The following is a 21565-nucleotide window of genomic DNA, read 5'->3' as shown; positions in this document are numbered from 1 at the left end:
AAGAGAGGAGGAGAACTCATGTGAAGAGCTCATGTGAAGTGGCAGAGAATGGAACCAGGATGATATATTATGGGTTAAACTTGAAATAGAAGTGATTCCTTTAACCATGTGCCTAGTAGGAAGGAGAAATAAGATAAAGCCCGATGAAAGTGCTAAAAATGAAGGGAGTTTCAAATTGGAGACTTTATTTTCTTCATTAACAACTGATTGCACAGAATGAGTATTTAGCTCAAATTTGGTGAAGATGATGGCAGTGAAGAAATACATGAAACACATTTTCTGGGAAAGTAAGTGCACTTCTTAGATACAAAGACCCATGAAACATTTTATTCCATAATGTGGCCTCTTCTATTGGCTCATTTATATACTTGAAATTCTTTTCCGAGGAAAAGTTTTAGAAATCTTTGTCACATTTTCTCTGCATATCTGTGCAACTGGTTGTGCCTGAAGATCTTTGCTTTTCTGCCAGGCTGCAGTGTTTCCACTAGGACTAGGATGGGTCATTGTGATATTGCTATTAGTGGAGTCCAGTGAAGTATGACTCATGGCAAGGTTCCCAGCACTGTGAGAAGAGTAACTGTAAATCAACTCAAGAAAGGCTGATTTTGTGTTAGTCTCTTGCTTGCAAAGAATAACATAGCATTTGGGGAAGAATGTACAACATAGGATCCCATAGTTGGATATTAAAATTACGATAATCTCTACAGCTGGCAAATACTTGCCAAATGTGGTAGCATAGACAGGGATGAATGTGATCCAAGCTATGAAGTAAATAAGCATGCCAAATGTTATGAATTTGGCTTCATTGTAATTCTCAGGTAATTTCCTGCCTTTGAAGGCAAATATGAAGCAAATGAAGGCCAGGATGGCAATATAGCCCAGCATGGTGCCAAATGCAAGTATGGATCCCTCCTCACATTCCAGGATAATGACTCTGGGCAAGGACACATTCTCCTCCACAGTAGGTGCTGCAAAGATGAGCCAGAGTGTGCAAATGACAACCTGGATACCTGTACAAGTGAAGATGATGGGGATAGGTTTATAGAGGCATTTCAAGAAGTTCTGTAAGTTGGGATCAAAGCTGAAAGCTAGCAAAATTTTCAGGGACTTCATCAAAATGCAGGAGACACAGAGGGTAAAGGTCACTCCAAATAGCATCTGCCTGGTTTTGCATGTGAAGTCTTGTGGCTCTCCGATGAAAAAGCCCGTGCTGGCAAAGTTGAGAAAATGACAAAGCAGGATCACATAGCAGACCAGTAATCCCCCGGACGATTTCACAACAGGCGTATTCAGGTTTCTTGTAAATATTATGCCAATAGCCAAAACAAATATGATTCCTAGGAGGGAGAGGGCCACCAGCAGAAGAGCCAGGGAGTCATTCCAGTTGAGATATTCCACTTCCTTTTCCAAGCACGTAGCACTCCTTACAGGGGCCCAGTGAGTTTCGTTGTTGCATAAAATGCAGTGATCCATATCTAAAAGACAGAGTAGATTCAGTTACACTGCAAACAATTAAACTAGGTGATTGTCCAAAACTGTCCATGGTGATTGTCCATGGTACCAGTCCTGACTAGAAAACCGATACGGGTAATTGTCACATTAGTTCTTTAGTGAAATAAAACACGCGTAGAACCCCCACAAATGAGAGAAAAAGAGTAAAGGTGAGTCAAGGGAAAAAGTAAAACAAGAGAGAGAAAGCTATCAGAGCTATGAGTTTTTAGGAAATTTATATTTCAGGATAGAGGCTAGCATCGTATGAAATTATTATTGGAGGCAGTTCAGGGACCTCATTAAGAATAAAGGATTTGGAATCAGACATAACTCCAGTCCCTTTCATCTCTCCACCACTATCATTCCTTGAACAAGCTAACTGAATTTCCTGAGCCTATTTTTAAATCTCTCTCTCAAAACAAAAACAAAAACAAAAACAAAAAAACTCTGCCCGTTGGGGTGCCACATTCAGAGCATTGCACATGGTAGACTCCTCTCAGGTGGGAGTGCTGTTCTGAATAAGGGTACAGATCTTTCAAAAGTAGAGGCATTATGACTGAGTCACCCTAAAAGCTTAAACTTCTTCCCCAAAGTGAGATAATGTGAGATTATATCAATGACAGTTGAGGAAGAATTAAAGTTTATCCTCCCAACCCTCAGGAGATTGGTTAATTTGAATCTCTCACACTGTCAGTGATGAAATTGAACAGTATTTATGTTGATTCTGACAGCAGGGCAACATGAATAATTGATGTCAGATGGAGTCTCTGGGAGTAGAATTGCATTTGCTCTCTATTACCACAACCTTTAGATGATGGGTTCCAACTGTTTCCAAAAAGCTTCCCCCAGAGCATCCATCTGATTACATGCTACAAAAGTTGAAAGTGCCCATTCAGCATTTTAAAGTTTCTGTGTTCTCTTCTATATTAACCTTAAAGGGTTTTTGTTTATAAACTTCATGACTTTTCTAACCTCCTTCTCTTTGAAAATTTTATTTTCCTACAAATAAAATCTTTTCTTTGGTTTCTTCTTAACCACAGCTGGTAGGGCTTGCCATTTCGTTTGGTTGGTGGGAATTGAATGGTCTTGCCTATGCATGAGAGCTGTGTGCTAGAAGCGTAGAGAAGAGATGATGGCCTTCCAGGCTACTCTAACTCCTTGCTTTTCCTCCAGAGTCTCGTCAGTCTTCTACACTTGTGTTTGGAACCAACTTGGTTATCAAAAGACAGAATCCAGATTGAACTTAGAATGGCTGTACCTCTTTATGAGAAATAAATTTTACTTTTTTAAAAAAAATTCTTTCACTTGAAAAATTGCTCTGAGGTTGAGATAAATGGCATTTTCTAAGGCAATGACACAACATAAATGCTGTCATATTTCCATTGATATACTCTTTCCTCGAAACCAATAAGAAAAATGAATACATATTTGGGAACTACTTCAGCTCTGGGGTTCTTAAGTTTTCATAGATGACAATTAGGAATGCTGCAATTAACCAAAGGATATGATGTTTTTAAGTAGGTTTAATGCTGCTGAAAGTGCCCATAGTTCTTAGGGCTCCTAAGGCTGTTGACTTCACTCTTGCATTTTAATTTGTCTGTTCCACTCTGACTCTGTCCAATTGATAAAAATAAGGACGGCAAACAATCAGTCATTAGCACCTTATTTCTGTTAATAGGGGGTCCTCTTGTTTCTTAGGTTCAACTTTTTTCCTCTTGGTAAGAATGTTAATATTCCCAGTATATGCAGTTATTTCTTAACTCTAAGGATCTTTGGGTTTCTATTATGTTCAATATAGCTAATCTAATATTTACTTATTTGTACTTTTTGTGCCTGAAATTTCAAGTCAAGCATGTCTGTATGAGGATGGGTACACAGAAAAAAATTGACAGAGAACCTGCACTATTTTAAGAGTTGTTGATGAGGAAGTCTGAATGGGGGAATGATATTCTCCCTTAGAAGTAAAATTACTTTTACAACTCTATCATCTATTAATGATATACATCCGATAATATAATAGAGCAAATTCCAAGAGAAAATGAAATTTCGCTGGAACTTAATCTAGCAGGAGCATGGGAAGCTTTAAAAATTTTTTTTCAAGCCAAGAAACAAACCAAAATAGGATTCATGTAAGAGAAATCAGTTTAAGGGAAATAACTCAGATGGGACACTATGTGTAATGACTACAATTTACCTGTCTGATTACTGTAGTGATTTTCAGGGCAGCTCACACATTCATAGCAGCAGATATGTTGACTTCTTGTAGTTTTCTTCATTTCTCCAGGACTGCATTCCTTGGAGCATTTAGATAAAGTTTGCTAAAGTGAAAAGAAATCTCAGATGTTTTCTTTTAATTAATCTTGGCTTAATTTAAAGATACTAAGTAAAATTTTGATCTTTTTCATAGCATTAAGTAATTTCTTTTGCTATCTTGAGGTATTTGAAAAAGCTTAAAATACATAAAATGTTTCAGATGGAGAAAGAACACAATTTTTGTCCTATCAATAGCTTCTGTAAGCAAATTATGGGAACTGACTCTTTCAGACAGTTTGCAGAAGAGGGAGAAACATAGTTGTGAAACAGAGGTGAGAGCAATTTTGTGTTCAGAGTGAAAACTGAAAAGCCAAACCCTGTCCCTGCAGGTGTCAAGGAGGCTAAAACTGACATTTTCTGTGACAAGGACAGCCTTTATAAACTACATATGTACATCTCCTGACTTTTATTTTTATAAACTAACCAGTTCTGCAGGACCTGAAGAGACACAATCTAGCTGCTTCTCCCCAGTTTGATCGAACTACATAAAATTCGTTTTTCCTTTTTATATATTTTGCTCATTTATGGGGTCAGTTGGTGGCTGAATCGGGCAGCCATGATCCAGTCAGGTTCCCTGGCTTGGCTGTGGGAAAGAGTTGTAGAACTGAAGCAGGAAATGATGGTCTGGAAATTTCCAGTGTCATGTTGAATGATTAGCTCCACTGTATAAGAAAATAGTAAATTATTAGACTTTGATACTCTTTATAAAACATTCTAATCATACTCTCCAAGGGACACATCCAGTCTAACTCTAAAACTGAAACAAAACAAGAAAAAAAAAAAAAACCCAAACAATGGAATATTTTGAACTTAAAACTATTATATGTTAGTTAAAAAGATAAGCTAAAATAATCTTTAAATCACACTGAGAGTTATAATTCACATGTTGCAACATGAATCATAAGCAGCATTCTAGTCTTATGGAATCCTTTACTTCTGATCCAATTAATCATTCTTTGCACTTCACATTATAATTTTTCATTCATAATCCTTTTCTCATGGCATATCTTGTAAAATAAATATGTGTCATCATTTAACTTTTCCCTTGGCAAGTCAGAGTCAAATGATTAACTGAGACTTTCTCAAGATTCTCTGAACAGCTATTGCTGAGTCTGAAACACCATCAGAGTATTAAGCCAACCAATCCTTTCTCTAGAAGATGAAGAAAACCAACCAGGGACTGAGAGAAAAGGTAGCAAGATGTAGTAGCCCTGTGTCTACAAGCACTGGCTTTCTTTTTCTCAACAATTATTGCTCAGGAGGGTTTTCATCAGGAAGTAGATATGCCTTGATGATTTCCCAGGGCAAACTTTTTAATCTGAGCTGTCCACTCTCCTGGAGGATGCTCAGAGGAAACAAAAGGATTTAACTATTAGATAAAGCCAGTCGTCAATACGGGGATAAAAGTGTCGCCTCCTTTCCTAGCAACAAAGTCCTTCTCTCCCTCCACATCAAGAGACAGCAAAGACACTGCAAAGTCTACTATGGATAGCTTTGGAATATCAATAGATTAGAAATATCTGATATTTTGGATTAAGAATTTTGGTGAATTATGAGAAGTTTTGATTCACCAACTAGCCAGCAAATTGACAAGGAGATCTTGAAATCTAACCAAATGTCTCAGCTATTATTGGTTTTGTTTTGTTTTTTGTTTTTTTGCGGTGCTGGGGATTGAACCCAGGGTCTTGTGCTTGCGAGGCAGGCACTCTACCAACTGAGCTATCTCCCCAGCCCTATTATTGGTTTTGGCTATGTCCTTGAAATATCGATGGGTGTCTTCATCAGCAAAGAAGGCCGTGTCCCTCTCCTCATAGTGGTCAGCCCTTCAATTTAGTCACTCAAAACTTTTCTCAGTTTTCTGCATTCTACCACCTGCCCCTTAGTGTGTATCTTACAGAATCTGGAGATAAGTCTTGGTAACAATTAAAATCAGCACTTCTTGCAAAAATAGTTAGGGAAGCCTCTTTATTCAATAAGAAAGTGAGTTAGAATGGTTTTAAGGATTCCGTGTGAGTTTCCGTATTTAGCAGAGGGCTGGGTTCATGATGTAGTTGCAAGGATGATGGTCGTGATAGTGAAGATGACATTTGAACACTAAAACAAGGGTTATATTTCTGACTTCCAAGAAAAAAGTATTTTGCTTTATTGAAACTACTGATAGTAGAAATTTGATTAATGGAAAAGATTTACGGCATTACTCAACTAATTCTTTCATCTACCAAACACTTAAGTGCCTATTTTACATCAGGAACTGTTTTAATTGTTGGAGCCACAGGATGGAATGAGAGAGAAATTCCTTCTCTCATAGACCTTTCGTTCTGGTTCTAGTCATCAGGACAATAAACAAGATAAAAGTAAGCAAAATATACAGAATGAGAGACAGTGGTAAGTGCTAAGGAGAAAAAGGAAGAGAGGATAATAGCAAGCAGAAATAGGAGTTTGGCGTTGCAATTTTGTGGTGCTGGGAATCAAACAGAGGGTATGTACATTCTGGGAGTGTGTCCTACCACTGAGCTACATCCCCAGCTTGGATGTTGCAATTTTAAATAGGGTGTCCAGGAAAGGCCTTTCTGAGAAGGTGACTTTTCAGAAAAGAGAAAGAAGTGAAATAGTTAACCACATGGATGTCAGAGAAAATTACCAGAGGCAAAGGAAATAGTAGGTGCAAAGCCCTTGTGCTAGGAGAAGGAAACACATGTATAGAAGGACAGGAGGCCTATGGGAGGCAGAAGAGGAGACCAAAGGGAGGGTAACAGGAGATGAGGTCAGGGAGGAACAGGGCAGGTCGTGTAGGATCTTTAAAAAGACCAGCTTTTACTTTCAGAGAAATATAATTTCATGAAAGGTTCTAAGCATAAAACCATTTGTGGGCGCATGTGTGTGTGTGGCGGGGGGTGGGGTTCTGGGAATCAAACTCGGGACCTGTGCCTGCTGGGCAAGTGCACTACCACTGGGCCATATCCCCAACCCCAGAGCACTATCTTTTACAGAACCACTATGTTTTAAGGACAGACTGAAATAAGTAAGAGTGAAAATAGACAGTATAGACAGTACATACCCTCTGTTTGATTCCCAACACCACAAAATTGCAACGCCAAACTATTTCTGCTTGCTATTATCCTCTCTTCCTTTTTCTCCTTAGCACTTACCACTGTCTCTCATTCTGTATATTTTGCTTACTTTTATCTTCTCTTTTCTGAAGATAGACAGTAAAGTGAGAAACTTTACTACAAAAACCTGGGTGAGAAATGGCTGCAGCTTGGAGTGAGGTAGCAGGAACCAAGTAGGAAGTCAAACATGGTTAGATTCTAGACACATTCTGAAAATCAAACGTCCATTGGATCTGGAGTGTGCCAGAGAAGTGACCAAGATCCCAGCAATTTGCAAAAAGAGAGTTGCCATTTACTGAGATGAGGTAGGTTTGGAAAATAATATTAAGAGCTCTGTTTTAGAGATGCTGAGCTAAAATGACCAATAAATATCTAGTTAAAGGTGTCAGTTAGGCAGCTGGGAATTTATTCAAAAGTCAGAAAACTAAAATCTAGGAGTCATCAGCCTGCTATATAATGACATTATTTTAGGCCTGAGTGAGATCACTCAGGAAAAGTTTTGACAAAGAAGAAAAATTCTAAGCCTTAGTCACTTCAGTGCTGAGTAGGAAGGATGAGGAACCAGCAAAGGAGAGTGAGAAGCAGTGGCCAGAGACACAGAAGAAAACCAAGGAGTGCGATGTGAGCTAGACAGAAACAATTTTGATAAATCAGAGACAGGTAAACAAAGGTATGGGAGGAGAGAAATTTGAGCCAGTGAATATATTAATCTTTTCAAGGAATTTTGGTGAAAGAGAAATACAGAAATGGGTAGTGTGTGGAAGACATGGGGAGCTTTATGGTTTGGATGTGAGATGTCCCCCCAAAACTCACATGTGATACAGTGCAAGAAGGTTCAGAGGAGAAATGACTGGCTTTTAAGAGTCTTAACCCAATCAGTGACTTAATCCCCTGACAGGGATTAACTGAATGGTAACTGAAGTGGTAGGTGTGACTGGAGGAGGTGGAATTTGGGGCGTGGCTTTGGGAATATATATGTATCTGGTCAGTGGAGTCTCTCTCTGCTTCATGATCACCATGATGGAAGCTGCTTCCCTCCACCACACTCCCCCACCATGATCTCCAGCCTCACCTTGAGCCCTGAGAAATGGAGTCAGTCCTCTATAGACTAAGATCTCTGAAACTGTGAGCCCTCAAATAAACTTCTCCTCCTCTACAATTGTTCTGATTGAGTCCTTTCATCAAAGCAACAAAGAAGCTGACTAAAACAGGAGGGGGGGTCTATGGAGTTTCTTTCTTTTTCATTTTTTAATATGGGAGAAAACATGATAGCATATTTATATCATCATGCAAATAATCCAAAGTAGAATAATTGAAGATGCATGAGATAGTATAAAATTGCCAGAGGAAGATGTGGCAATAAGTGAAGGGAATGGGTCCTAGAGATGAAATGGAGCAGTTGTCCCTGACTAGGAGCACTAGGTGCGACCATAGGGCCAGATGGAAGGTGGGGATACAGGCACAGATATGCTACAGGGGAATGTGGAGTGCTTTTCTGATAGGCTCAGTTTTGTTGGTAGAATAGAAAGCAGTATGGTAGAACTGAAAATGAGAATGAAAAGGGTATATTAATGTCAGAGGAAAGAAGAGAAAGCAAAATAGCAATCCAATATGGCGGGTGAGTTAACTGACAAGGCCACAATGTGATTGCTCTCAGCATTAAGGCCCTCTGGAGGTTGGATATCATGAATTTAAAGTGATACCAGTGAACAAACATATCTTTTTTCCTTTCTTTCTGTTTTCATTTTTTTGTGTGCCAAGCTGAGCCACATAGGAACAACTCTGATTAGGAAGAATAGTTGGATCTAATCAAAACTGCATTTTGATCCAATCAATATGATAAGACAAAGGGGTAAGGAGATTGAGGCTGTGTACAAGAAAGCGTTACACTAGATGAACTCAAAATTTAAGAAGGGAGTGAGGAGAAGTGAACAGGTAGGAGGATCACAGGAGGTCCTGGGGGGGTCAAGGACTTTTCAGGTGAGGTACTAATTGATTGGAATGCTACAAAGCATTCTACAACAAAATTACCTTAAGAGTCCTGAATTCATTTTTTGTTTCCTGGTTTGTGATGATGAAGACATCATTCTGTAGATCATATTCTGCCATCTTGGTGATGGTCATGTGACCATTGATCTCCTTCCACAGCACAACATCATATCCAATATTCAAGTCCCCGTGAGCATCAAAATGAAAAGAAGTCCCTCCATCAGTGAATGTTATATTTTTCAACACATCAAGTAGCTGTAAAAAATAAAATGGAAACAAATGCTGAATATGAACATGGTAAGTGTACCCATTATCCCACTTATAATACTGCATCATAAGGAATATCACTTAAAAATGAGAAAAAAAGAAGATTCCTTATCACTGATGAGGGCATTCTTAGCCAGCTGTGGCAATAATTTAAGAAAGAATTCCACTTGATTTCTGTTCTCATCTCTGCCAAAGTTTTGCTATGTGGATTTGAAAAAAAAAAAGTTAGTTTCTATGGTGGTAGCTACTGCAGTCTATAAAGTTGAAATCTGAGAATCTGCATGTTGCAGAATTTCAGAATGGGTCCTCTGGAGCAGATGCCTGGGCTCTAATTCTGGTTCCATTCCTCATTAGTGGTGAGATCTTGATAATTGCAATTATTTTCTGCCTTATCATCTCTAATTAATCTTAAGTTTGTTTCTAGCATAAAGTGACCTCTAAATTCTATTTTAAAATTTAATTTATAAAATAGTTTTTTAACTAGGAAAGAGGAAAGAAAAATTACTTGCCTTACTATCCAGTTTTTACAGTGAAAACTGATAAGTGATAGAACTGGAACAGAAAATGTTTTGCTGACAAAGTAGCCACACTAAGCTCATGCTCAGGGAAAGAACACTGGAGTTGGATGTAGGAAAATAGGTTACAGTTTTGGCTCCATCACTAACTTGCTATATAAGCATCACTCAGTAAATATCCTCTCTGAACGTATTCATTATGGCCGATTCATGTTGGATTGGAAATCTATGGAATGAGGCAGAAATTATTCTCTCTGAATAGAATTATTCTATTCTATTCATTTTTAGTTAATCTTTTTTTTATATTTCAAAAGTTCTTTGGTTAATGGAATATAAGAAAATCAAGCTAGATTTCAAGATAAATAGTTAGATTTCAAGTCATGGTAGTCATGTCCATGACCAAATGTCACTTAAGCAGAATCCTGGTGTGTGTATTGATTTTCCTATGTGTCCCTACAGATTTACTACTTCTTTTGGTGAATGTAAATTTATTGGTATTTCTTTAAATAAGCAGGATACTGATATAATATGGTAGAATTAACCAAAAATATTTTATTCCAGCATTGGCTGGAAGAAAAAAATGGAGGAGACAAAAATGAAGGAATAAGTAAGAATCTGCTTTCAATGTTCTATGTCTACCTGTATACTGGTTTTAATTCTGTTCTTTCCTTAAACAATATGCACAAGTAATCCCCAGTAATTCAGTTCTTTAGGAAGCATATCCTCTTCTGGTCTCATGTTTGAACTATAATTTCCATCTGTTTTTTCCCAGTATTTAATTAGGCTTTCCAGGGTAAAGTTCTGACATATGTATGTTCTGTAAATAATGATAACATTGTATAATGTAAATAAACTTGCACAATTTTATGCTTGTTCTTTCAGGAAAGAGGATAAAGGCAAATAAAACAGTACACACATTACTCATTAAATATGATAAAACATTTGCTTTGGATCAAGATGAATTTTGAACATTAACCCTCCAGTTATTATACTATTATTTTTTTTCTATCACGTATTAATTTCTTTTTTATAGAAACTCCTAACTTCACTATGAACTGACATTACAGAATTCAGAGACTGGGAATGGCATTTCAATTATTATACGACTCATCTCTGTATTGTAGCATCCTGTTTTTAAGAACACAAGGCCAGGAGGCCACACCAACTAAGGTGTTATGGTTGATCATGTGTTCCATTTTCCTATCTGCCCTGATATCTGCTCCATCTTCATAAGTAAGCTTGTTTGTGGAAAGAGGTATCTATGGGACCAAATTACAGAAAAGCAGAGCAAGAAGCTTTGCATCTTTTTCCTGTGCTCAAAATTGTGTCTTTGTTTCTGATGAAGTTTTCTGTGACATAGCAGAAAGCACACTGAACTAAGGCTGTCACAGTTTCACTGTAACTATGTTGGTGACTGTGGGACAGACCTTTATTCTGGAAGTATCCTTCATCTTTAAACTGCTGTTAGAGTTGGTTTCCAGTAACAATTCCTCTCACCACTTCTTTAAAATGGAGCTTAAGGAATGAGTCCTAGCGGAGCGCATGCATGTAATCTCAGCAGCTCTGAAGGCTGAGGTAGGAGGATTACAAGTTCAAAACCAGTCTCAGAAACTTAGCAAGGCACTTAACAACTCTGAGAGACCCCCGTCTCTAATAAAATATAAAAAAAGGGACTGGGAAAGTGGCTCAATGGTTAAGCACCCCTGGTTTCAATCCCCAGTAACAACAAAAAAATAAGTCCTGTAGATCTTCCCTAATATTATCAAGATTAGAGATGATAGATCTCAGCACTTAGAACCATAAGGCTTAAAAATTGTTGGTGGTTACTATCCTTCACTGCAAAATCACTCTAACATCTCTCCTAACCTCAAGACTAATATGCTAACGTCATGGTTACACTTGTGTATCTCATAAGTTCTTCAAATTCAGTCTCTTCAAAATGAAATGCTTAATGTCTTCTCGCCACCAGACCTCTATTTTCCTCTGTTAACGTTTCAGCAAATGGCATCAGTTGCTCAAATTGGGAATCATTACAATGTTTTTGCTCTTCTCTGTCTGTCATCTGTTATAGTCAATGTATATCCAAATGCTCTTCAACCATCTTCTTAAATATCCATGTATACATGTCTCCATCCTTATTGTCACACCCAAAGAACAAGGCATTCTTATTTTATGCTTGGATTATCAAATTGTTCTTTCTCTCTAATCTTGTGTTTCTTTAATCAATTCATACAGCAGTTGGAATGCTTTTTCTACAATTGGAAAACAAATCATATCACCCTCCTGCAAAAAAATACCTTTAACGGGCACCTTTTTGCTTTCAAAAGTCCAAAACATTAAACATAGTTTGCAAACTTTCTACCTGAAGGATGGTCTCTGCCCCAGTTGTAGCAATATCACCTGAGATATTGTTAGAAATGCAGGCTTTTGAGTCCCTTTGTAGGACTACTGAATTAACATCTGCATAATATGATTTCCAGGTAATTCAACTACACTTCAAAATTCAAGAAATCCTGATTGACAAGGTCCTAATAATGTGCCCTTAATAAACCCTTCCTGTCTCATATGTCTATAGCTTCCATGCAAGACTCCAGTCCCATGGCACTATTTTCTGCTCCCTGAGGATGCTGTGCTTTCTCTCCCTTCTGGAACTCTGCTGAAGTGTTTCTTTCTAACCTTTCCATGGCATTCACCATAGATGTCATATTTGGAGAATGTTCTCTGAGTGCTTATACTGGGTTGGCTGGTTCAATGATATGTCTCTCTGCCATCTCATGTTTATATGAACTGTTGTAATTAAGTAGACTGCATTATAATTGACTCTATAATCATTTGGTTGTATCCCACACTAGATTGATTAAGGAGAAAATTGTTTTGTTCTCCATGATATATATCCTCAGCACTCAACATAATGCCCAGAACACTGAGACACCAAACAAATATTTGCTAAATAAACACATGAGTATTAGACATTCTGTCATCTCACATACACCACTTACTACCTTGTATACAATCAGAAGTAAAAGAAAACCAAAATCATTAGTCATAAAAAGGAAACAGTATCCTTACACACATGTGAAGAACATTAAAAACCAGTTGAAGTCCCATTATTATGTATAACTATATTGCCCTGAAAATACATTTTAAATATCTGTTGAAATGAAATAAATAAATATGACTTTGCCATCCCTGATTACTGCTTACAGATATCTCCAAATACAGAGCCAAAGTAAGTACTACCCTAAAACGGTAGGAAAAACTAACCCCTTAAAATTATCTGAATCTAAAACCATTCAGAAAATAACCTTTAAATATTAGTGAGTTTTGCTAGAAGATAAAGTAATACTTATGGATGTATCCTTGCTTAGGGATCTTATATGTTACTGATCTTTTTGAATTTGATGTCTATGAAGATTTCTTTATAAAACAACAATTGTTTGTGTTATTTGTCCTTCTAAATCTGGCATTGGCCAGATGTGGCTCACTCACATTATGATCAAAGGAGCAAGTTACCCTTTAATTCTCCTTTTAAATATGCTTCTGCTTCTTTCTAGATTAACAGGTTTTTGGGAATCAAGAATGACCTCAGACTCCTAGTGTTTAAATAAAACATTTTAGAAGACTTGAATTATACTTTCTGAAGTTTTTCTTCAAAATGTTTTACATATATTCCTGATTTAAAATACTTTTATAGATTTTCCTCAGATCTTTAGCAGACCTTGGAGCTTATTTTTGCGAGTAATAAAGTACAAATGAAAGAGCTGCCAGTGTAGCTTAGTGGTAGAGCCATGCTTGGTCCTGGACTCAATTCCCAACACCAAAAGAAAAATAAATAAAAATGACAAAAGTAGAAATGACATTTTTCTGGATATGCATTTATATGATCAAAAAACTGAATTTTATTCCTTTTTGCTTTCTTTTCTCTTACAAATCTGTAAACACCTGTATTTTGTGATATCTACCTCAAGACATATAGACTTGGCTTTGATTATCCATTATTGAGAGATTTGTTTCTAATGAGCAAAACTTATCAGCATTAAAAGAAGCAATTTACTTTTAAGTTTTGTTCATGGACATTTAAGAAAACTGGAGGTGTTGGGATTATAAACCACCTTCAACACAGTGGAAAGAAAAGAGTATGGAGTCAGAAGACCCATATTAGAATCATATTTATGGTACTGCCTAAGTTAATCTCCTTACCATATACAGGTTATCCATAATACAGGTTGAGCATCTCTGATCTAAAAATCTGAAATCCAAAAATGCTACAAAATGCAAAATTTTTGAGCACTAACATGACAACACAAATTTTTAAAAAAATCCACACCTGACCATGCAGTCATAATGCAGGTGCACTAAAAATATCATAAAATTAACTTCAGGCAATGTATAAAAAGCATATATAAAAATAAAGAAATTTCACATTGAAACTTGGAACCAATCCCTAAGATATCTCATTATGCATATTCAAATATTCCAAAATCTCAAATAGTACCCAACCTAAAGCCCTTGTGTTACCACAAAATTCAGGTAAGGGGTACCCCACTGTATTTAGCAATAATGAAAAGAATCATTAAACTTATCTGGTCTAATTTTTGCAGTTAAGATTATTAAAAGAGCTAATTTTAATTTATGTGAGGCATTGAAAAATCCATAAACTCAAGCATTATCAGTAGAATCTTTCTGGAAAATGTAAGAACAAAACTTTGGTGGATCAGTAGCAGGTAAAACATAATTCTATCCTCTTTAAGAATAAAAAAAAACGAGATAGAAATGCAGGTTATTCAAACACTAATAGTTTCTACATATAAAAGGAATAAAATTGAGCAGTTGATATAAATCTTTGCAACATAAGGTAGGGAAATTAATGATGGAAGGGAGATATTCTTGGATGTGTGAGTTAGTACCTCCCATGGTTGAAAGGCGTTGGGGTTCTGACAGTCTCGAGCTTGGCACAGATCCCGAATGGCATAGCCAAGGGCAAACACGGCAAGTTGAATACTATGAATGAGTCCTGGCTCGGTATAATGCCAGAGGAAGTCATTTCTCATGAAGAAGTTCCTTTTTACAGCCTTGTTAACCCTGTAGGTTAAAGTCCCCTGAGAATAATTGTAAATGCATCGGCTCAAATCACTGTCTTTGACATGCTCACAGGCAGAAAAAAGGACAGCATATTCATGCAGGGGTTTGTTATTGTCATTGGGATGTGTGTGCAGGGTTTGAAGAAAGGCATGGAAAGAGGATATGTTCCCTCTTCTAAAGGTAAACCCCACAACTTTGCCAAGTTTTTTAACATTAGGAATAGTGATAATCTTGGTGGCAGTTGACCAATTATCACTAGCAATCCAGATCTTATTTATATTCCTTTCAATGGCTTTATTGAAGAGATTGAAAACATGGAATCTCCTCAGAAATACCACAATGACATTAACCTGGGCTTCGGCAATGATTTTCTCTAGGGTCTGATTGATCCTGACTTCGATGGTATTATCTGAGAGGAAGGCTGGGAGAACCTCTTTGAAGGCTATGCACACATTATTTGCTGCAGCTTGAATTGCAAAAGTGTTGAGAGCCAATCGTCCGTAGTCATCATCTGTGGTTATGATGCCAATCCAGTTCCATCCAGATTTCTGAATCAGGTGGGCCATTGCTTTAGTTTGATAGAAGTCACTGGGCACAGTCCGTAAAAATGAAGGAAAACGAATTTTGTCACTTAGAATTTCTGCAGTTGATTCATAACTCACCTGGAAATGGACAAAATCTTTTAGTTACTGTGTCAATGAAGTCCAGGTGGCTGTTCATAGGAGTGTTCTTTTCTTTGATTTTTATAAGTTTCTGTAGCCTTTCCCTAAATTCTCTGGTTCTTTCTATATTGCCCTTTCAATAAATTCCTACTCTAGGAGTAGCTTAAATCATGACACTTACCACCTGAGAATGGGTTAGTGTCACTCTCTCTAATAATTTCATATTGTATATAGTATAATCCCTTCAAGACTTCAGTACCTAGGATTTACACCTACACACTATATTTGCCTGTATCATTCTATATCTTTGGCCAGGGCCAATACCAAGTTTATTTAAAAACTTAGAGGTAAACACAGGTAAAATGTAGTTAATCAAATAAGCAAAATGTATTCTGGGATACCAGCACATGCAAAATCCTGTTTAATCCACAACTTTTTTTTTTTTTTTTTTTTTTTTTTTTTTGTTCTAGGTAAAATTATCCAGTGAGGTAAACATCTAGTTCAGGGGCCACCGAACTTTTCTGTAAAGGACTAGAAATAAAATACTTTGAGTTTTTTGTCTGCATGTAGTCTCAGTTTTTTTTGTTTTTTGTTTTTTGTTTTTTTTTGGTGGTGCTGGGGATTGAAAAGGCAGGTACTCTACCAGCTGAGCTAGATTCCCAGTCCCAGTCTTATATTCTTTACTGTAATTTTTTGTTACAACCTTTTAAAGAATTTAAAAACCATTCTCAGTTTGCCAGTTCAATAGCTTGACAGCCACATTTGATATGCAAGCTGTGGCTTTCTGACCCCTCTGATCTAATCAAATAAGCATCAGCACCTTGGGAGTCCTGCCTGATGTGAGCAAAGTTTTGCTTGATTTATAGCTTTGATGATTTTATTTTAGGAAGAATTATTATCTTCCATTAGCTACAATAGCACCATGTCACTTGCTTTACTCCTTAACAGCAGCCCTATGGTATGATAGAAAGACAATATAGACTTTAATAAAATGTTAGAGTTTTGGCTTCAATAAACTTGGGGAAATTACTAGTCACTTCTTTACCTGTAAAATTATAGGATGCTTATTAAGATTAAAGGGGGAAATTTAAACAGACACCAATCAGTATTGTCTGTGGAGGGCTCCCTTTCCTTTTGTGCTGTTTATCACGGAAATCACATTTTTACTTCAGCCAATAGTTGTTAAAGTAGTCTATTTTTCTTACTTGTCACCTATGGAGAATTGCACATTGTAGGAATTTTGAGCCAAAACCTGAATCTTATATGTTTGTAGATAATTCTTTGGGTTTTTTCATTTTGCACTTAAATTTGTTTTGCCAATTTCACTAAGGTATGATATAATGGAATCCTTCATGGGTATAAGTATTTACTGTACATTCATAAAAGTTATATATTTGGAATTATTATGCACATTCATTATATCTATATCTATATCTATCTCTCTCTCTCTCTCTCTCTATATATATATATATATATATTTTTTTTTTTTTTTTTTTACCTGCTCACTTTTTCCTATTTAACTTTTGGCTTCTAATGTTCCCTGAGCTTAGAAAGCACTAACCTAGACTAGGAGTTCCAAAGTGATGCAATAGGAAGATAAGTAGGCTCAAAATGAATGCCAACGGGACTTGATTGACCTTGAATAATGTGTAAGAGTTGATAATCTGTTTTGGTCTTTTTGCTTACTTCATATTATTGGTTTGCATTCCAAGAAGATAATTATTTCTACTGACTCTACTCAAAGCCTTTCCATCATATTAAGAACAAGATGCAAATCATATCAAGATGCTATGTGACCCAGCCTTGCCCTTCTCTACAAATCCATCTCTTTCCAGTCTCCTTTTGCTCAACTGCCCTAGCCACATTGACCTTTTTGCTGTTCTTCCAAACCTTTGTACTTGGTACTTTCTCAACTAGATATTCTCTTCCCCTCCTCCACATACCCCTGGTGTCCTTTCTCATTGAAATTTGAGGCTAAATATCACTTTCTTGAGAAGTCTTTCAGGCCCCCCATAACCCCTTACTTCCTGCTCCCTTCAGGGTCCTTCATAACACCCAACTGAAAAGATCAGGGTAGCAGAGCAGTAGAGTTCTTCAGAGGTGTGTGTCTTATCCAGATCAAGCTAAAAATGTCAAAAACTAGACCTGACTGATGTAAAAACAACTCCCTAGATAGTTTCCCAGGCTCACTCTGATTCTTTCATAATAAGATCCAAACTAGTGAATAGAAGTAGAATAAAATATACCTGCGGAATGAGCTGTAAGTTCAACATTCTGGAGACAGCCATGGTTATTTCTGAGTATCCAGCACCTATGACAGCCTTAACCCTTGGCATGTAGCTGGAGTAGTCACACTGAAACTCCACAGTTTCTCTAGAGCAGTTGAACTTAGAAAGGAATCTCAGTGTGGCTGCCATTGCCGCTGTAACTTCTGTACAAGTGTCATAGATTTCATACCCCAGTTTGACTCCAGATAATAGTGTTGAATTGTTGATCATCTCAATGCTGTGTATCATGGCAAGGGTTTGAAGAAAAGCTGATACTTCAAAGCTGTTGGGAAACAAGTATTTTTGAAATCAAAACCTAATTCTTCTACAGGTATGCTGAGATCCTTTTTTATCCACATTTCTGTCTATAACACACAATTTCTGGGTAAGTGAAGTTTACCTCTTGAAGGGTATAACCTTTATTTGAAAATAACTTTTAATGGGAACCTTTAAAAAGGACAATGCTGGAAACCAGAGTTTCTTAAATGGAATATATGATATAAGATTTAATGATTTCTGGATGAATTTTGGGATCATTTTGAAAAGAGTTATCATGCAACATGAAGCATCTGATTTTGTCCCTTTTTTGTACCTAGAAGTAAATATTTTATTGTTGTCAAAATAATTGCTTATTGGGCTCAAAACCCAGTTTTGGGGTTTAAATTTAATAATCAGTTGTAGTTGGAAATTAGATGAACAAGCTCTTAAGAATTGTACTTAACCCATTATATCCCTTCATCCTATATAGAGGACACCCATAAAAACCTATAAAATTTATAGGACACTTATAAAATTGCTGAATTTGTTTTTATAGGTGTTCTATGTATAGGCTGATGGGGCAATGGTTAATCAGGCACTGGGTAAAAGCCTAACAGCCTTCTAGACAAAGTGCACTAAGTTCAGAGATAGCTATTTCCACAGCCAGAGGGCATGTGGAATGTACTTCACAATTTGTGATTATTCCAGAGTCTTGGAGTTTTTAGTACTGATATACTGTTTTTTCATCCACAAAAGATTACAAATAGTGTCTAGTACATAATACATTTCATTGGATATGTTTTTAAATGAAGAAAGAGATGCTACTGTTTAGGGTTTTGATATTCTAAAGTTTCCTTATTGTTATAAGTTATGATAAGTTAAACATTTTAGACATTGCTTTTTGTCATCGTGGACTGTCAAAACATGAGGTTTAGAAAATCAACATTATAATTTTCATTTTGAAAAAGAAACAAAGAGGAGAGAAAGAACAATAGTAGATAGTGTGATAATTAAATCGCATCATATTTTCAGAGTTCCCTACCTGTTAAGTTCCACTTGAGTTGAACCTCTTTGAGGTATTTGCCTTGGTATCCCTAGTGCCTAGAACAGGGCCTAGGCAATGTACATATACTTACTAAGTAGTGGCTCAATGTTTAATGGGAACTGTTATTCTTGATGAAAAACAATAAGGTAAAAGATTTCTAATTTGGAGATTTTTCTTTCCCCCAGGAGAATTTGTTCCTTATATCAAATGACTCTTTGGTGTTTTCCATCAATTGTTGTCCTACAATTGTGAGCCTCTGACTGCAGTCATTCTTTGGGTACCAATGAACAACTCTGGAAATCTTCATTAATTATTTTGTGCCCTTCCCCGGGTTTCCTGCTTGTCAGTTGTGATGACACAAGCAAAGTACCCATTTTCTGGAGAGAATGTCAGGAAGGAATCTTAGAATGACATGGGATCACATTTTATCTGAAAGCATTCTTTGAGAGGTTGATCAGTACTTTCAAATAAAGAAAAGTAGAAGAAAAGAGATTAAACTTACTTCAAGACAGAATCAGAATTTTATAGTAAACTAAAGAACTAAACGATGGTTTCTTTAACTATATTGGTTGCTATAACAACCTAAACTGGTGTTACCTCATCCTTAGAGGTTACCAGGCTCTCATTTTACAGATGAGGAAATAGAAACAGGAAGTTAGAGTTTAAGTGATTTGCCTAAGTTTGCAAGATTCTTTTGTACTAAAATTGGAAGTAGAACTCAACTATCCTAGTCTCCTTAAAGAAAATTCAGACATTATTGCCTCACACACATATATGACTGCATGACTGATGTGATCCTACAATATGTACAATCAGAAAAATAAGAAATTATATTCCATTTATGTATGATTTATCAAAATGCATAAATGCATTCTACTGTCATATGTAACTAATTATAAATTTTAAAGAAATTTTTAAAAATCCATTTGTAGTACCTTCCACTCAGTTTTGCTTTTCCACATTATACTGTATTGAATGTCATTTCAGTAACTAAGTTTCACAATGTAACTTGTTCATCAAGAAAAAAGTGACACTTGAATTGAGGAGGGTCATCATTTATCATGAAGGAATTAGATTATTTCAAGAATTAAATTAAATTTTGTCAGGCTAGTGCTGACAAAAGTGTTAGTGTGAGAAATATGTAAATGTAGTCTATTTTAAATAAAACATTAAATAATAAGTTCATATTTAAACAGAGTATAAGCTGTGGGTGATAGGAATATAAATGTGCTGTGTCCACTTCTGTTGAAGTAGAGACTATAGGGTATTCTCAAGTGACCTCGGGTTATTTTTTAAAAGTACAATCCAAGAAATACATTAATGCGAAGCATTCCTTGCCTCTGCACTTGGAGAGTGTTTGATTACATACAGAGGACTGATAAATCTCTCTTTTAAGCAAGTATTGCAAGATTAACCACATGCAATTTGAAAACATGCATTAGTTCAAATGTTATTAAAATAATTCAGATGTTAGTGCCAACAAACAGATGACATGATCTGGTCTCCTGGCATGATCTTGAAATCTATGCCGTTTGAAGATTTACTCACCCAACACACTTCTGGATTTGTGGTCGTTTGGGATGGTCTTCTGAGGATAACATTTTTTCATGAATGGCGAACAAACCTCCAATCATGATATGTCCCGGAGAAGTGACAGCCACAAAATCATCAGGAGTTTGACAAGGCTGGGAAGTAGCAAGAATAACCATGAGACAGGTAATTAGTATAATTAATAAGGCCATGTTTCTATCTCATTTTCTCAGTTCATGAGAGTTCTTAAGAATCATCAAGCTCACAGAGTGCCAACAGCTTGGTTCCCATGTCACTGGTAAACACCTTGCAAGGTATAGGCCACTGACAAGGCCAGAAGCACTCAATACTCAGGTACTTGATTATAGTAAAAACAGTTCTTTCACCAATAAGAACATATTGGACTTAACAGTCTCCAATGTTGGAGACATGTGATAGCAGACATGTGATAGGTAAAAGCTGATATAATCATAAACACAGGTTTCTCTGTAATGGTATTTTTTTTGTTCCATTGATATGTCAAGAGCTATGAGCCATGTTGGCATTTCTTTTTAGGCAGAGTATAGAACCTCTGGAAAAAGCATTTTGGGAAAATTTTTCTCACTTAAAAAATGGACAGTTCTGCATTTCCAAAGTATCACATTCAAGGCACAAAGGACTCAATAGTTTATCAATTGTTTAGAAAAAAAAAGTACCCTGCTTTTTTTTCTCTATTTAAAAGTACCCTGCTTTTTTTTCTCTATTTAAAAGTGCCCTGCTTTTTTTTGTTTTTTTTTCTCTATTTAAAATAATGAAACCGAATTGAGTTTAGGTTTTTATCACTTCTAATTTACATGTATTAGAGATAAATAGCTTTTTGTGGTGATGGATAAAACTAAAAACAAGGTGAAACTTATTGATAGTGTTTTGCTTTGATCAAGAAAGATGTCATAGATCACTGACATTTTCAACATTGTGCAATTTTATTTTTATAAATTTGTGACTAATTTCAAGCTACAGGTTCTGAATGCTTGGGAATCTGAACTAAAATCATTTG

General features: G+C 36.4%; 1 protein-coding gene across 3 annotated transcripts; it reads right to left on the bottom strand.

Moving 5' to 3' along the window:
- Window positions 1-360: 360 nt before the first annotated feature.
- Window positions 361-20741, bottom strand: Gprc6a (G protein-coupled receptor class C group 6 member A). 3 transcript variants are annotated; one of them, XM_047559488.1, is made up of 6 exons: window positions 20548-20741; window positions 17676-17979; window positions 14593-15429; window positions 8946-9158; window positions 3686-3809; window positions 361-1475 (listed from the first exon to the last, which is right to left on the bottom strand). In XM_047559488.1, exons 1-6 carry the CDS (start codon window positions 20739-20741, stop codon window positions 361-363), a joined length of 2787 nt encoding a protein of 928 aa, XP_047415444.1. The 3 variants fall into 3 exon arrangements, with proteins under 3 accessions (XP_047415444.1, XP_047415446.1, XP_047415445.1); XM_047559490.1 differs by having other exon boundaries at window positions 15118-15429; XM_047559489.1 differs by lacking the exon at window positions 8946-9158.
- Between the last annotated feature and the right edge of the window lie 824 nt (window positions 20742-21565).

The sequence above is a fragment of the Sciurus carolinensis genome, chromosome 7 (assembly GCF_902686445.1).
Source record: "Sciurus carolinensis chromosome 7, mSciCar1.2, whole genome shotgun sequence".
NCBI lineage: Eukaryota > Metazoa > Chordata > Mammalia > Rodentia > Sciuridae > Sciurus > Sciurus carolinensis.
The sequence above is the reverse complement of the archived record's forward strand: the minus strand, read 5'-3'. Positions and strand labels throughout refer to the sequence as shown.

What these genes read in the sequence shown, in the direction of transcription:
- Gprc6a (XM_047559488.1), bottom strand. Translation starts at nt 20,741, where the DNA reads ATGGCCTTATTAATTATACTAATTACCTGTCTCATGGTTATTCTTGCT. An exon ending in ACGCCTTTCAACCATGGGAG is followed by an intron (nt 9,159 to 14,592) that starts GTACTAACTCAC and finishes TATTTTTTACAG; the next exon opens with CTACTTGATGTGTTGAAAAA. An exon ending in TCACTACAGTAATCAGACAG is followed by an intron (nt 1,476 to 3,685) that starts GTAAATTGTAGT and finishes TCTGTCTTTTAG; the next exon opens with ATATGGATCACTGCATTTTA.